We start from the raw sequence: 17,374 nt of genomic DNA on the forward strand, positions 1-17,374 counted from the left end.
AGAAGCATAGATGCTGGGATCGTGGAAGACTCGCTCATCATCACAGTTCAGGTTCAGTTAATTCATGGGAGCCGAGGATGGAGCTTTTCGCGACGAAATCCTTTAGCTCACTCAAATGGACAGAGCAACACTCCAACAAGCAATGCTGCGGTAATTACGACCAAGCATGATTAATGGCCTCCCAAACAAAATAGAGGACATTGCTGTCGCGGGACTTTCTGTTCTTTGTTACTGTTTTTTAGCTGGCCTCCATCACATGGACAGAAGAAGACAGAAGACGGAGAAGAAGAAGAAGAAGAAGAAGAAGAAGAAGAAGGAATCATATGATGCAGGTCAAGGGGGTCCACCATGTGGAGGTTGGGAACCGATCCACCGGCCTGTTCTGAGCGGTAACCCCACAATCCAGGACAGGAGGGTACGGACGACTCCGACGAGTGCTACTGATCATAATTTCGGCGGGGACAAATATCTATACGGACAATGGACTAGCCCATGCCCCCCCACCACAGACTACAACTCTGTTCGGAAGCCATGATCGGTAGAGTGATACGCAGAAATCTCTGGCGAAAAATACGCCTCGATGATCTCTCCAGGTAATAATCCTCATATGAGAGGTATTGCCCTTTCACCGCATCATTTTGCTTCTTAAAGGAAACACCCGCTCATTTCAGCTCATTGTTCATCTTCCTCCTCCTCTCATACTCTTCGGAATAGAAAGCCAGTTGTAGGTCGTGTCACATTATTTAGCGAACAAAGCTTCTTCTTTTTTCCCTTACGTATCGAAAGTGAAATTCAAAAATTTTAACGAATAAATGGATGAAGATCATGCACATATAAAGCATAATCAAGCCCCGTAGTCGAGTGATGCGTGATCATACTTCGGTATTGTACTATGAATTAGCTGTCATTCATGATTTGGAGATGCTAAATTAATATATTAAATTTGGGCTTTCTGTTTACCTCTTTGGGTCCTGTCATCTCATGTTCCGTGTTTGACATATGCCACCAAACATCGTCAAAGGCCATGAAGCCTGGCATAACCACATGGGAAATGATTGGCAATTGTAGTCAACTCATCCAGCTTTCGCGCAACAGAAGCTTCGATTTGGATGATTCGTTGGGGCGTGAAACATGCGCTTCGGTGAACCGAAAAACTCTTTCCTGCTTCAATCGGAAGGCAGGTTTTGAAGACCTACAATTTCTCTGTCAAATTAGAGCTTAATGAATAAAATATTCAGTCATAATAGGGCCGAAAAAGGAGAGGAAAAGGAAAACGGAAATTCGGTCGTAGGCGTGGATATAAAATGTACGACGACACTCGCAGAAATGTATGATGAAAAAGCGCAATCCTTTGCCTTCTGTTTACATGACTAGAAGCTTACTGACTTCGATAAGTGAGATACTTACATAAACAAAAATTGGATGGATTGCTCGTAAACAATCTCATTTTCGTGAAGCACGAAGTAGTAGAGGACACAAAGATATGTTTTGCTCTGCGCAATGTCCCGCGCATGTCACGGCGATGATGGCGGCATCGTTCGACAGTACCGTGATAAATGGTCTTTAAGGCGATGTTTGGCACTAATTTTCCCCATGAGTGCAGCTTGCGAGGACCACACGCACAGCACAGAACCGGCGCAAATTGCTGTTCTCAGCTTTGGTGTGTTTATCGTGCTTGGTGAGCAAAGAAAGTAAGAGGAGAAAGGGCCATGATGTGACAATGAACAAAAATACGCATTGCAAATATCTTTCAACTGTTGAGGTACACGCGTGAGTAGTATTAGAAAAGTCCCACATCGAAAAATTAGTGCGATATGATATGATGTGATGTATAAATCCTAATTAATTAGCTAATAATCTTTCCGGGCAGAAAGTATTTACGTCTCCATTGATTGGGACCACCCAAAATCCAACCAATTCGGACTGTCAAGATTGCCATGTGATATTATCGTTTGTCGTCATCCCACGGACAGGAAATGGATATCCAAAGCATCCTATGGAATCTTTGTCGTGTGATAACCGCCCATGTTGGAAAAAAAAAATTTTTTTTAATCAAATTTTCATTTATTAAATTAATTTTTTTTTTAAATTTAAATATAAAAAAAAATTTTAAAAAAAAAAAAAAATTATTTTTTTTTTTTTTTTTTTTAAAAAAAAATTATATTTTTTATTTAAAAAAAAAAAAAAAAAAAATAAAATTTAAAAAAAAAAAAAAAAAAAAAAAAACAAACTGCCCATCTTTTGAAGTTTCATCGACAAGGACCCCAAGGAAAAGCTTCATTCTAGATTTCATTAGTGAATATTATTAATAAATTCATCAATTATACCTAATTAATGGCCAAAACTCCGTTATATGCGTACATACGTAAGTATATACGAAAGATAGGACCGTAGATTTAAAATTTGGGTGGTTTGATTAGTCTAAACTATTTTGGGTTGATATTTTTGTTACATCGTTAAAGGCACAATAAATCTTCAAAAGTGAATTCTAGATTGTGAATTATGGATGCAATGGAGTATAGATTACGTTGTGCAGGTTGATCCCAGTAGTTTCCTTTTTTTGCTCCCTCGAAATTCTTAAAATCTAGTTTTTGTAAATCGTAACGCGTACAGAAATTTAACTGTTAAAAGAATAGCTCACTAGCTTAGTTAGTACATATTTTTTTATTCCCAATTAGTTCAACAACTATTTTAGCAAAAACAAAATTAGTTCAACAACTAATTTTCCCAAGTGATTTTTTTTATGAATTTACAGTTATAAGTACTTTAAATCAATCCTAAGACATTAGAAAAAAATTTAGGTAAAATTACCAAAAAAAAGTTCTAAACCTATTACATTTGTGCCAATTCAATTATAAACTTTTCAAATGTGTCAAATTAGTTGTAAATCTTTTGATGATTTGCCAATATAGTTCTTCCGGGCCAATTTTAACAAGAAAATGCTAATGTGGCGTGGTCGGCACTAATATGGACAATTTTTGAAAAAATCTTATAAATTTTTTTCCTTTTTTTTTTCCTTTTCTTGTTTTTCTCTTTCCTTTTCGCAAATCGCCGGTCTTAGGCAATGGTCAGAAAGGGTTGGGCTAGGCTGGGCTAGGCGAGGATTGCTCTCGCCTAATCTGGCAAGGGCTGCCCTCGCCGCCCATCGGCGAGGGTTGCCCTTGCCCATGTCCGGTGAGGGCTTGGGCGAGGCGACCCTCACCTAGATCTGCCAAGGGTCGTAGCTTTCACCCGCGGCCGGTGAGGGCCTGGGTGAGGGCCGCAACCCTTGCTAGCAACCGATAAGGGCTTGCAGGTCCTCTCCCTTGCTGGACGCAATAAAGAAAATAGAAAAAAGCAATAAATAATTCAATAAAAATATAAAAATACTTTCTACGTCAGCGATTTCCAGCTAAAATTGGCAGGATGGATTACATTGACAAATTGTCGAAGTGTTAATGACTTAATTGACCAAATTAAAAGGTTTATGACTCAAATGGCACAAGTACATCATATTTAGGAATTTTTTCAAAATATATTTATCTATACACATACGGAACGAAGATGTGATCTGAGCAACTTCCGAGCCAATAAGTTGTCTATACTATTAATCATTGAAAAGAATACAAAAATTGAAATGAGCTAGCATAGCATGGTGGGTGGGGTGTCTCTCTCACTATGTGATAAGGTATCGGACAGATAATTAGAATAATCAGCTGATAGGGATAGCATATCGCTAGTGGACTTCATATGCCAGCACTGTTCACGAATATCTCTGTACATGTTCTGTCGTGCCTAATGGACATCAAGACAAGGACAAAACTATTGTGATTTAGCTCGGGGAATATGCTTTTTAATCAGCATCGAATCACGAGATTAGTGCGTATCATTCCGTCGTTCGATTCGGTTTTCTCCTTAGGATGGTCAATTTAGGATTATATCTTCATTAGCCCTCTCGACAGTGCATTTATTCGAATCCTAGGTTATACTTGGTTGAAAAAGTCGTTCTTATTTCCAAGGTATATACTATAATATAGCAAAGCGAATGGTGCGGACCCCTAGGAATGCTATTTAATGATGTATTCCCTAAGTGGAAAAAAGTTCTAATACCTTTTATTTCGCCGGAAGAAACAATTGTCGAGTTTTAATCCTCGGAACTCCAGCTGCCAGACGCAAGAACACAAAGGCTCCCCAACCAATTGCCGGACGAGAATCCCCCCCCCCTATGGCCGGACCGAGGACCCAATTAGTCGGATTCGAAACCTCGAGTCTGGACTCGGCATCCCTGGCCGCCAAACCCTGAACCCCAACGATCGACCACGTGTTGCATTACCTGAACTGGGTCTTCGACGAGTCTCAGGGTCGACATCGGTCAACCTACAAAAGTATCGAGATTTTCCTCATTTATGCATTCCGAACAACAAAAAGTTTCTACCGTATATCGTGACATAGGAAAGTGCTCAAAACGATAGCAGTCAAGAAGTAACCGGACCTTACGTGCTCTATTTCTTTCTCCGATCCATTCAATTAAAGTGAAGTGAACGACAATTTGGTGCTCATGCAAGAGTCAACACAAGTTCAGCTTACAATATCGAGCACAATCAGAGCAAAAGATTTGAGTATTCTAGGCAAGATCAACGTTCTCTTCTCAACCACCCGTCCAATCCCCAAAGTCCAATTTGCAATAGGGACGTTCTTTGTTTTTTTGCTATCGGAAGTGGAAAGCATGTTCATTTAATATGGTCCGAAACACCAACAAGAGCAGACAGAAAAGAAAAATTATATTCCGATTGGTGGTTGGACAATCACATTGCCCTTCAAATTTTCCATGTCTTTGGTCTTTCTCTCTCTCTCTCTCTCCATCTAAAATAGTAGTTTTTCCTTGCGTTGTAATTGACTCTCTCGTCTCTTTTTTAACCCTTTTGGATGCCTAAAGTCAATTCCTAATGCTTTGGTGGTTCATCTAGACCCACCTGCTTTAATTACAATAATTAGATCGTTCTTTCTTTCCCCTTCTTCTATCTGTGTGTACGAAGCTATTTCATCCGACCCACACTTTTTTATTGGGGTCGAAATTTGACCCGGACTTTAAAAAGACGGTTTGATTACTAGCCGTCCCAATTAGGGCCGAAACCCGATCGGAGTCGGTAACCAACTTCAATAGAAACCCGTATTTCTTAAGATAGCTCATGCAAGAACGCCATGCTTTCCGAGATCTGTACATTTTTTTTTCCCCGTTAGGTCCCCGAACGGATTGATTCAAATCTCGAGCTCACTAGATCTCTCCTTTCAAGTTATCGTTTATATTTGTCTATTCAAGTTGCGAACCTCAGCAGTGACGTCATCCCATTTGTCATGTTGTATTCCGATCAACGAATGTGGGTCGGTCTTCGGGCTGCGATCCACTCGGGGGCATTACATGCATCGGTTCTGGACGGTAAAAGGGTCACTCTTCTCGCGTTCAATACGAGCCCGCGCGCGCATAAGACTATTAAACGAAGACAATGAATGCGAAACGGACAAGGAAATGCAAGCGACGGAGTCGTCAGAAAAAAAGGAGTCATTCGCAGGGAGCCAAAGGAGACCGACCCTCCCCCCCGCCGCGAGATTCCAAAAGACCGACAGCGACACGACGGGGACGCGTCGCTGTCCGATGCTGGCAGCGCGCTGATAGCTGTCAGTTCCGTACTTTTCACATGGCCAATGACAGATAAGTGCACGCCGAAACGACGTTGGAGCTCTCGCAAAACGACACCGGAGGGGAGAGACGAGGGGTCGCTTATATCTCTCTCTCCTGCTGGGCACTTGCAGTGCGCGTGAATCCCGGCATGTTCTTCGCTGGTCTCGTCACGTGGTTCCAAGGCAACCCACACAACAGCGACAAAAAATTAATAAACAAAAAGACGATAATGAAGAAAAGTTGCAGAAAAGGGGGATTGCTTTTTCCTTTTTCCTCTTTTCTTTTTCCGTGGCCAGTTTTTGTCTATTACTGCACGTGCGACGTGCGGGCCGTCGTTTGTGGGACCGTCGTCATCATTCCATCGTCCCGTGGCGGAAATCTGCTTTCGCATCTTTCCTGTAATAGACGTTCTTATCCTGTTCTTTCGCCCTATCATGATTGTTGTTGAATCGCTTTCCCGAATCATGACATTTCAGGCTGTCACCCCAAAAACAGGCGCAGCCCCCGATCATCAACACTCGCCATGCCTTATTGTCCGCTCGCCGGATGCGGATCTCGATTTTTTCGAGCTTCGGATATGATGAGGTGCCATGTGAAATGGCATGATCGATTTTCTTGGATTCGCGATAGATTTGACCTAGGGTTGGAAATAGATTTTTATAGAGTTGGCTGTATAAACCACGCCCTTTTGTGCAAAGCATGCTAATTAAAAACCGAATCTTCAAAGTGTGTGTGGGGGGCATTAGCGCTAGACCATGGAAAATCGGGGCTCGAAGTTGTTGCTCCAGGTCATCTTATCGTACTATTATAACACAAGCTCAGTATGAACCGTCGACTTCCATCCCCTATTTCAAATGTCATCCCGAATTTCATGGATCTACTACATACTTTAGCAACTGTATGGATAAGATCAGAAGGCCTGGACTTCCAATTTGTACAAAGCGAAAAGACTTGGCTAGCTGGCTGGCTGGCTGGCTCGAGAGCAATAATCATATCCTACGACTTCAAAGGGTATCAAGAAAGGTGCACAGTGCACACATGGTTTGACTCCCAATGTCATCTTCCGTTTCATCAAAGTTACAGGAGATGAGATGGAAAGGCAAAAAAGAAACGATCATCATACGATGGGGGGGACCTCCAAGTTGCAGATGAGGGAGCCGGCCTTTTTGCTTTTTCGGCTCGTTTCGCGTGCGTATAGACTTCGACCTAAAGCACTGCACAAATCATAGTCTTGCACCTAAGAATTCGCGCCAGAATCATAGGCACGATCGATTTGAAAGAGAACCCGAATGCCTCCCAACATTTGCTCTTTCCTCTCTGTCTCGGCCCACCAACAAAGACTTGGGCTGATTGGGAGAGGGAGACATGTTTCGATGTCCGAAGAACGACCGAACAATCTCTAATTTGTATACTCTTTTACTACATGAAAATTTTGGCCTGTCAACCTTATCGGGTCGACTTAGTAGAATCACGGGACGGGCGCGTGTCGCAGCGCGAGCCAACTGTTGGAGGCTTGCACGTCGCCTCGTTCCTGAGTTAGTTGGGTATTTCATGGGCCGGAGGTTCCTATATTAGTATTGTGGACGAGCTTTCTCATCATCAAGGAAGAAACGATGCGGCGAAATCGTTGCAAAGAAGTGCAAAATGAATGTAGGCATCGCAGATCCAAACTTACAGTGTAGAAGATGGGCTTCACTTGAAGCCCATTGGGCCCAGGCCCACTTTGGGATCAAACTTGCGAACCTGCATATTTCTCAAAGCTTCTCTCTCTCTCTCTCTCTCTCCCTCGCTTGCTCGCGAGAGCTTTCCAGCTCGAGCATGGCGGATCGTTACTTCCCAAACGCCATGCCGGACTTCGTGCCAGAAGCTTCCGGGGACGATGCCGGCGCCGGCAGAGCCAAGGACTCGCTGTCGAAGCTCCTCCATCTTCCCCACGCCACTCTCTCGGAAAAGCTGAAGAAATCGGCTCTCGACCTCAAGGACACTGTACTTCCCCATCTTCGATACCGTTTTTCTTCGAATAACTTAAGCTTCAAATTGCGTTTGCTTTCAGTTCCCCAGAGCCCATTTCCCCCTCTCGACTCTCTGACTTTATCCATTCTTATTTCGTGTTTTTTGTCCCGAAGTTTTGTGCCTTGTATGTGGGAGGGTGGTCACTGAAGTAGCTTTGAATCCATCAAGTCATCATCTTTTGTGAGTTTCTAAATTGCGTACGAGAAGGGCAACTGGAGTTTTTTTTTTTTTTTAATGTTATTTCAGGTGGTGAGGGAGACGTGGGCAGTGAGTGGCAGCAAAAGATTGCAGGATTATACTCTGTATACCGGTGCTCTAGGGACGGCTTACCTGGTCTTTGAAGCTTTCCGGGTCACCAAGAACGAGGGTGATCTCAAGCTGTGCTCCGAGATAATCAGGGCATGTGATGCTGCCTCTCGTGATTCTGGGTACTCCCCTCTCTCTCTCATGTTTAATATTTTTAACTGGGGGGGCGTGACCTGGCCCATTTTTGTGCTCTACTGTTGCTTAAGCTTTCTTGTGGCAGTGGCTTACGCTTGAATTAGCTCCCTAGAGACGTTTAGAATAAGTTGGGTTTTGGTTAAGCTGCTTGAAATCATATGTCGTAGGCTTTCGGACTCGCCTGTGGCTGCAATAGCTGCTGAGAGACTGAGACATCATTTGGGACTTCTCTTCTTATGATTCTAGTCATGGTTAGGCAACCACTGTTGGAATTGAGACTTGTATCTCTCCCTTTCTATGAAGCTGCTCATGATAATTTGTCTGGGCTATGGTTCTGTGTAGGCTTCTGAGTCTGTCTCTCTCTCTCTCTCTGCTTCCCTAATAAAATGAGAGTACAATGGCTAGGAGTTATAGATTAGGAGCCACTTAATTGTAATGTAATGCCCTCATGATTTGCAAACGCGACATTGCAGACGCGTGACATTTATATGTGGGCAGGCTGGTGTTTGTGCTCTTGGTGCAGTTGTGGCTAAGCATTCTGGTGATGAAAGGTTGCTTGATCACTACTTGACAAGATTCAAGGAGGTTTGTGGTCTCTTTCTGTGATACTCCTTTCCAATGTCCATGTATTTCTGTATTTGTCTTGACACACTATCAGGAACATATGAACAGATCCAACTGCCACGAGACTTGCCAAATGAGTTGTTAAATGGGAGAGCAGGGTTCCTCTGGGCTGGCTCTTTCCTGAATAAACACATCGGTAAAGAGACGATATCAGCAGCTTGCATGGTACAAATATTAGTCTCTTGCAATTTTTGTTCTTGGTTCCCAACCTCTCTTTTAACAGTTTGATGTATGCTCATCAATAGGAATCAATCGATAATAACGGAGTTTATGTGTCTGCAGAGAGCGGTGGTAGATGATGTGATTAAGTATGGAAGACAATTGGCAAAAGGAGGAAAATGTCCGCTGATGTATGAATGGCATGGAAAGAAGTATTGGGGTGCTGCGCATGGATTGGCAGGCATCATGCATGTGTTGATGGACATGCCACTAAAACCAGATGAAGTGGAAGATGTCAAGGGTACACTCCGCTATATGATCAAAAAACGATTCCCAAGTGGCAATTATCCTTCAAGCGAAGGCAGCGAGACAGATCGTCTAGTCCATTGGTGCCATGGTGCTCCTGGGGTTGCACTAACCCTTGTAAAGGCAGCTGAGGTTCGGCTTTCAATTATGCTTCCTCATTCAGCTGAATTGATTTATTGTTGCTTGAGAAAGCGCTATAATGTCTGAAAAACGCGAATCTAAGTGTGGGATGAAATGCTCATTTTAACGGACTATAACTCGAAGGACAAAAGTCTAGAGAGGGGATATTGGCAACAGCAACTACTACTATATACAGTCAGAAGTCGCTGCTGCGGTTATATATATTTGCTTGTTTTATACAAAAGAATTTTTCCTGGCATGTCTCGTCCTGGTCATGAATTAGCTTTAATTTAATCTTCCGGATGGCACTTTTACAGGTTTTCGGCAGTAAGGAGTTCCTGCAAGCAGCGGTAGATGCGGGGGAGGTGGTTTGGAATCGTGGTCTTCTTAAGCGTGTTGGCATCTGTCATGGCATCAGTGGGAATGCCTATGTGTTTCTTTCGTTGTGCCGACTCACGGGCAATGCAGAATACTTGTACAGGGCTAAAGCTTTTGCTTGCTTCCTGCAAGATAGGGCACTTAGGCTTATATCAGAAGGAAAGATGCACGGAGGCGATCGCCCATATTCTTTGTTCGAAGGCATAGGAGGGATGGCCTGCCTTTTCATGGACATGACTGAACCATCCGAGGCCCGGTTTCCTGCTTATGAACTTTAGGTCGATACATGGACAATCTAAAGTGTCATCACTAGGACAGGTTGTATGTGATGTACTAAACCCTGAGATTTCATGTAAATATAGTCCGGCTAACTTGCGGACGTTAAGGTTATCGAATGATGTATCTTATCCGACAATGTAATCTCACTGCGACGAGAATGCTGGAAAAACAAATGCTCGGAATTTTGCTCTTGGGTGCTAAATTTCTTCTAGTTTGATCTGTGGCCACCAAAGTCTTGTCCAATTTGCAACCTACTAGGCCCTGACAAGTGACGTGAACTGAATTATCGCTTAGCAAACTTGTTGAGGTCGGAGTACCCCAATTTTCCTCCTAAATTGAGATTGTGTAGAAATATCACCACCCACTTCTTTGCTCCTAGATGTGCTGGATTTTTGTTTTAGTAGTGGCAAGATTAATTCTGCAACGCACGATCATATAATTTAAGCACGACCAAATCTAGTATCAATGGCTGCATCGTTGCATTTGATAAAGATAAAATCTTTCCAGGAGGATCAGCAAAAACAGCAGCTAGCTTTCAATCTACTTGGGACTCATGGAGGCATAGGGATTTTACTAGGACTCATTTGTGAACCATGAATAGGAGCTTCCACCTCTAACTCTCTGCATAATTGCAGCAATCAACTGAGTATCATACAAAAGATTTCCAACAAAAAAATCTTCATTTTTAACCAACTGAACAGGATTTTCCATTCTCATTAACTCTACAATTTCCCGCTTACCAAGAGATCATCAGATCTAAATCACTGTACTTACTTTTTTTTTCTGGTTTACAAATCTATTTTGCTTCTCTTGATGCTCAGTCAGGGTGATCCCAATCTGGACACGTCCGACGAGCACAAGCATAATGAAATAAAATGAAAAACTGAACTCACTAATATTACAAATCTCACCCAAGTATATTCTGTACACTTTCTAGCAACGAGGACAATATGAAGTCGGGGGCGTATGGAGCTCAACATTTTCGAGCTTAAAAAGTTGAGGACTTTCTTGGTTTCTCATAGACCCCTAAATTCGGACGGGCAATCCAAAATTTTGAAAAGTTCTGATCTCGCCTCGAAGCCCAGCAGTTACAATCACCAGGCCCCATGCCGACATGTTCTCGCCAATCCCGTTGTAGACATCCACGCTAACACGAGGACTCCTGCTTCTTGCAGCTAATGAAAGTTTTTCATCCGTCAAAGTGGCCGCAATTTTGTCAAAGAAGTTATTGGTCGCCCAAGAAATACTACCATGAAGTGGACTGTTGCTGCAACCCGACGCCGATCTCGAGCCTACAGGACCATTAGTCTCCTCAACAGGTGTCGGAGGATGATTGGCCGTGGAGGCCTCCTCGGTATCAAGTTCGTTTTGCTCAGCAGAGTAACCATCAAGAGTTCCCCATGTATCATCCAGACCGGGCCAAGGTACAGCCACCGAAACATCTTGACAATGGAAATGTTCATAGGAACGTGTTACGGTAACAGCCTTTCCCCTGCTGGGTCGAGAGTCAGCTTCGTGCTTCCACACGTATACATGAGAATCCTCACTGGCAGAGACCACATATTTTCCATTGGCACTGAGGGAGGCAGAGATTTGGCTGTTTGTGTTGCGGAAACCTGTCGTGAAAAGAACCAATGTTCAACGCGACGCCAAATAAAACGACCAACTTGCACACGTGAGTGTGATAAACATTTTTGGAGCACCTCCTATAATTACGAAGCTCAATAATATGCTAGCACCGTGCCCCAGTGCACATATGGTGTATGTCCAACAAAAATTTTGACAGCTGAATATTTAAAATACCAAGTTAATGAATCGGACCACCAAGCGGATTTTACGGCAATTTATTTTCGAGATCTTAGGGAAAGAAACAATCTCACTTCCAGTGTTTTTCCCTGACCTTTAAATTTGTGTACCAGATCAACACCATCAACAACACGTATTCGAGAATCGGCAGATGTGATGAGCACTTCAGATGAACTTCCAGATACAAACTGTCAAGCAAAGTTGTCATTAGATAATACCATATGAAATCATAGATAGATACTTTGTGCCCACAGAGATCAGAGAGGAGAGGCCTTGAATATCCACAGACGAACAGGATTTCCTTAATGTGTACAATTATCATATCTCTCAAATGCATCATGGACCATTTCATTACCTGAAAGCCAGTGATCTTCTTATGATGAGATTTCTTCTTCTTATTCTGCAAATTGATTTGACTCTTCTGTTGCAACTTGTTCTCTGGCAAAAAGTAAACTAAAGCTGATAAGAACAGTGAAACTTGACAAGTGGCAATTGATTCCAAAGCAGAAACAAACAAAACAAACCAGGAAATAGTCTAATTATCAAGTAATACCAGATGTGTTGTACAAACGGCAGCTCCCTTTGTGTGTACCAACTAAAGCTCCCTGTCAGGAGACGAAATAACAAAAGGGGAGGGGAAACTCTTAAGCAATTGGCTCAATAGTGAACACCATACATGAAAAACCGCATTTCAGTACAATAGTCCATACCTGACCATCTGGTGTGTAACAAGCTGCAGTGACCATCTCATGGAAATCGCTCCAATCAACAAGTTGCCTGTCAGGAACACTCCATATGCGCACTTTGCCATCTAGGGATCCACTAATGAAATATCTATCATCGGCGGGATTGAACTGGATACAGGTAACTGCCTCACAGCAAAACCAAGAAAAGTAAATCTGATGAGTTCGGATAGCATGCCAAGACGATTGAGTGCAAAAAAGATAAAAAGGAAGTCCATTTGCAGATTTAGCAAATCCCTTTCATTTTCCTGATCACCTTTTTTTTTAATCACTTCCCTCGATTAGAAAAGAAAGTGATTCGCCATCATTTTCTTTTTAATTTCATTTTTCCTGTCAAGTTATTTTTCCCTCAAAGAAAAAAGTGTTCATAGCCGATGCCATCAGTTTACCAACAAAGAGGGACAAGTATATATATTGACCGGAAGTAGAGACGCAGATAAAAAAACTCACCATAATCACTGTGGGAAAATACTTTCAAACAAGACTTGCTAGACAAGTGCCACAATCGAACTGTCTTGTCCATTGAAGATGAGAGCAAGTGCTGTTAAAAAGGTTCAGTTTAGCATGGAAGGTTGTGATTAAGGTAAATAAATGATGCAAATGTTGCAAATATTGAAAACAAAGAGTCTGCTACTGCATGGTACATAATCAATGCAAAGAGACCTCCTTTAAAGACTACTTGTATTTGCAATCCTCACTCCTCCTTAACCTTTTCAAAAAAGCACAACCCCGTTACGGTCGGCATAACTTATGCAAATAGCTTCAAATGAACAGAAATATTTAACTCCAATCGACATAAAAAAGGCAACAAAATTTAAGACTCGTTGCATGAGGACATCAATATGGAGCCTTCAAAACATTGAACGATAACACGCCAATAGTCAACTCGACATATGACATCCTCTCATGAAAATACTGCAGCTCCAAGATGGAAGTCAGCTACACTATCCTTAAACAATTTCGAATAAAGCAAACCTTTGACACCAAAATTTGTGTATCTTCTGACATCTCTTCTGGCAGGGAGCATATATAATGCACAAAGATGAGGTGGTATTTACTGGTCAGCCTGGCTCTATTCGCATGTCTGTTTTCCCATCTAACACCTTAAATCATGCAATAGCATATTTTTTACTTTCAAAACCTGGTACTGACCCAAAGGCTCAAATTTAATGGAGGCCAATACTAAAGATGAAAAAAAAAAAAAAAATGGGGCCAAACTCATCAAGTTTAGGCCTGTGATCTATCTACCATGAAACTGCTGTAACACATACCACAAGGACCTTAAGCGGAAAAGGAATGAAGAGTCCTCTGCTTAAATGAGATACAAAAACTAGTCATGCCAAGAAATCCATCATACATGTGAAGCTACCAACTGTGGATCACTAACACAGACTCCAAGGCAAGTCGCATTGAACAAAAGCAGATGCTCAGAAGGGCACTGTTCCAACACCACATTAGGTCCATAAAAAAAATTACAGCTTAAGTTTTTGAGCTCGTCAAGAATAAAATTCACTTAATCAAGAAACAAGATATATAAATACAAATGAAATGAAGTGAATTGAAAATCAAGCAATCAAGCGAAACTTTTCACAGCAGAGCCTAACTCCTAACTCTGAAATAACTCACTGTTGGGGCGGAAGTGACCAGCTTTTCACACTCTAAACAACTTAATTTCCATTCGACTTGAAACTGACAGACATAAAACTGCATCGCGGACATGTTCGTAACACATCAAAATGATCTTTTTCTAATGACAAGTCTAAAAGGAGTAATGAAAAAATTTTCCTTAAAAAAATGAACACGCGTTTTAGCATAATCTACATAGTAATCAGTTGAATGAGCTATGTCACACTCCATTTTAGCATATTTCACCAGTTTTGATCCAACAAATAAACATAACACATAGGCCTCACTCAGTTATAACTCGATAAGCATAAGATATCCTGAAATTTACTTCCCAAACAACTTGTGTCCAGTTTCACTTTCTCAAAAGAGAAAAGAACAAGAGAAGAGTGGAGAGAAACTAAAGGCTTCATCTTTATTTAATGACTTAATAAAAGAGTATACGAGATGGCTGTAATTATATAGAGCACAAGAAACACCGAAAACCCTAATTAACTTATTTAAGACTCGACCACTAACTAATGCCTAATAACACTAAATATGTTTCAACACACGTCACGCAGAGAAAAGGGGAACTCGCACATGGCGATATGCATATGCCGGTTTTGTAAGTGGTGATGACACGGTCGCCATGATATGCTCTGGAAAGTATATCCTAAACAGCTAGTATACTTTCTCCATATCAGATCAAGAAAAATGTAACTCCCAAAAGCAAGGCAAGATAGCTAAGCCAGGGGGAGCTTAGTCATTATGGAATGAGTTTCATGAAATCCCCAATCAGACCATACACAATTAGAAACGGAACATGTACATGAACTGCCAATAACCAATCAAAAAGTTAAGGAAAAGATTTGGAGAATCGGAGGATGGTAACTAACCTGGGACTTGGACCATGAGAGGTCAAGAACATCATCAAGATGTCCCTCAAAAGAACATTCAGGTTTCTCTGAAAGTGCGAACACAGCTTCTGGAACAAAAACATGGTCCAAGCTCAATGACTTCCGGCTTATAGATGATCTCCCCCTTCTCTTCTTATCGAGATAATTATCTATCTTCGGCGACAACGTGCTCAGTTCTGGTGATGCATTAGCCCCCGACAACATGTGAAAGCCCCCGTCTTCCGGTTTTTCCATCAATAATTCCCCCTTCCTCTCGGACTCCACCACCTTCCACACATGAATTACACGATCGTCACCTGCACTTGCAAGATATCTCCCATCCAAACTAAATTTGATACTCCATATAAACCCATTATGCGCCTGTATTTCTTGGCATTTATAAAGCCCTGTAAGCTCTTTATAAGACTTCCCGTACTGCCTCACTTTTACGCGCTCAGGTCCATGAAATGATACATCCTGGCTATCATCTGTCGCCGAACTTGACCTTCGACCGCCTTTTTCGGAAGAAGTATCCCTCTCGTCACTGCTTCGCCTCTCTTTATTAACACCAGTCATTGTGCTCGCCACGCTCCTTATACTCCTAAACCACCCACCCTTCTTCTTCAACTTTGACCCCCCGGCACCGCCCACGATCCCGTTTACATCCATATGATCCTTATTACCCTCTTCCACATTTTGCCTCCTCATCAACTCTTGCACGATTGGGGAATGCCCGACACTAATCTCAAACTCCTCATATGTCAATTGCCTACCAGTCCCGACTTCCTTGAGCTTGTTCCAAGAACCATCTTCCCTAACCTCATTCACCACAAACTCTTTCCCGTTGTCAAGGTTTTTGATCGTACAAACGGTCTCATTCGCCCTATCATCAGTCCCATTGTGCTGCATATCACAATCACCCACTCCATTACCCTCAGCCGCAAAGTGACGATCATTCGAGTCAACCTTTACACTGGTGGAATCACTCTCAATCTCGTGGAATTTTTCACAACACTGCGTGATTGGCGGATTGTCCAATCTAAGGGGACTGGCACCTGCGGATCCAATCCCAGCACCCCGCGATTCAACATCGACACCATCCACAAAATTATTACTATTTACAAGAGAACCATTGCTATCAATTGAAAGAATAGAAGTAGAATAACGAATGGGCTGCAAGGAATTCGAATTACACTGGTCACTCGAGGAGGCATCGTGATCCACAGACCCATCTGATCTCGACCGCACGATACCGGCGCTCGGACCGTTCTGCTGACCCCTCACGTGATCCGCCGATACTGACCTCCCAAAGTCGGCGCGACCCGATTCCTTCCCGGGTTTCGCCTGCGAGAGGGAAGGGTCGGCGGTGAGACCCATCTCGTGGAGAAGCCGAGACCGCCGCTCCGACACCGAGGACGGCTGCGAGGTCCAGACATCGTACCGGAAGACGCCGGCCGGGAACCGGGGCACGGGGAAGGGACGATCGGAGGCAGAATTCGGATCCGGGCTCGTATCGTCGGCCTCGTCCTCGGAGTTGGAGCAGGAGCAAGAGGAGGACGAGATGAGGCGGTCGAGGGACTCGTAGAAGCGCTCTTCCTCGTCGTCGTCGTCGTCGCCGCCGAGGTCAATCGCTCTGGTCATCGTTCGCGTGGATATGAGCCGGGCATTTTCATTTCATCTGGGCCAAAAGAAATGAAAATGCCCCCCTTCACTTCATGGGATCGAATCCCAAAAGTTCCTATTCCTCTCCCCCCCCCACCACCACCACCACCACCACCCACCGCCCGCTTCTCTTCCCCCGCTCCTCTGTCCTCAGTCGTCGGCGAATTTTCAAGAAAGAGAGAGAGAGAGATCAGACAAAACACGATGTGGGTATTCGGGTTCGCAGAAATCAGATCCGATGACGGTAGAGAGAGAGAGAGAGAGAGAGGGAGAGGGTGGAGTGGAGAGGAACGAAGCCCTATGCCTCTGTATGTGTGTGGGGGCGGGGGCTGTGCTGAATATGTAGTTAGATGCAGTGTGGGTGTTCGGTGATTTGCCTTTCCTTTTTTATTCCTCCTCCTCTTCGCCTCTCTGTTTCTCTCTCTCTCTTGCGCGCGCGCGCTCTCTGCATGCAAAACCCAAATGGGAAACTCGGGATGGAACGACCGTGAAAAAGATTTTGGGTCGGGGGGTGTATCGAAAGATCAGAGTGACGAAGTAGGGGGGGGATCGAGAAGAGAGATGCTGAGCGAGCGAGCGAACTGGTGCGTATGTACCGGCGCGATTGGTCGATTCTTGATTTCTTGATATTCTTGATTTTGTCAGGAAGGGAAGTTATGGATCCCGTTTTCTTTACCTTCCCT

At 43.2% G+C, this 17,374-nt stretch overlaps 2 protein-coding genes across 3 annotated transcripts; one reads left to right on the forward strand and one right to left on the reverse strand.

Annotated features, from left to right (window-relative positions):
- Window positions 1-7,432: 7,432 nt before the first annotated feature.
- LOC115665810 (lanC-like protein GCR2) lies at window positions 7,433-10,161 on the forward strand. Its single transcript, XM_056311304.1, has 6 exons — window positions 7,433-7,645; window positions 7,919-8,100; window positions 8,587-8,698; window positions 8,786-8,902; window positions 9,020-9,334; window positions 9,640-10,161. Exons 1-6 carry the CDS (start codon window positions 7,478-7,480, stop codon window positions 9,976-9,978), a joined length of 1,233 nt encoding a protein of 410 aa, XP_056167279.1. The 5' UTR covers window positions 7,433-7,477; the 3' UTR covers window positions 9,979-10,161.
- Window positions 10,162-10,715: 554 nt separating this feature from the next.
- On the reverse strand, window positions 10,716-17,374 carry LOC115665788 (uncharacterized). Of its 2 annotated transcripts, XM_056311303.1 has the most exons (8): window positions 16,223-17,374; window positions 15,030-16,084; window positions 12,979-13,069; window positions 12,496-12,653; window positions 12,339-12,390; window positions 12,141-12,223; window positions 11,880-11,973; window positions 10,716-11,595 (listed from the first exon to the last, which is right to left on the reverse strand). In XM_056311303.1, the coding sequence occupies exons 1-8, from the start codon at window positions 16,668-16,670 to the stop codon at window positions 11,006-11,008; spliced, it is 2,571 nt and encodes an 856-aa protein (XP_056167278.1). In that variant the 5' UTR covers window positions 16,671-17,374; the 3' UTR covers window positions 10,716-11,005. The 2 variants fall into 2 exon arrangements, with proteins under 2 accessions (XP_056167278.1, XP_030443482.2); XM_030587622.2 differs by having other exon boundaries at window positions 15,030-17,374.

Source organism: Syzygium oleosum, unplaced genomic scaffold, assembly GCF_021117445.2.
Source record: "Syzygium oleosum isolate NSW1041296 unplaced genomic scaffold, Sole_v2.1 Sole_v2.05, whole genome shotgun sequence".
NCBI classification, from domain to species: Eukaryota; Viridiplantae; Streptophyta; class Magnoliopsida; order Myrtales; family Myrtaceae; genus Syzygium; species Syzygium oleosum.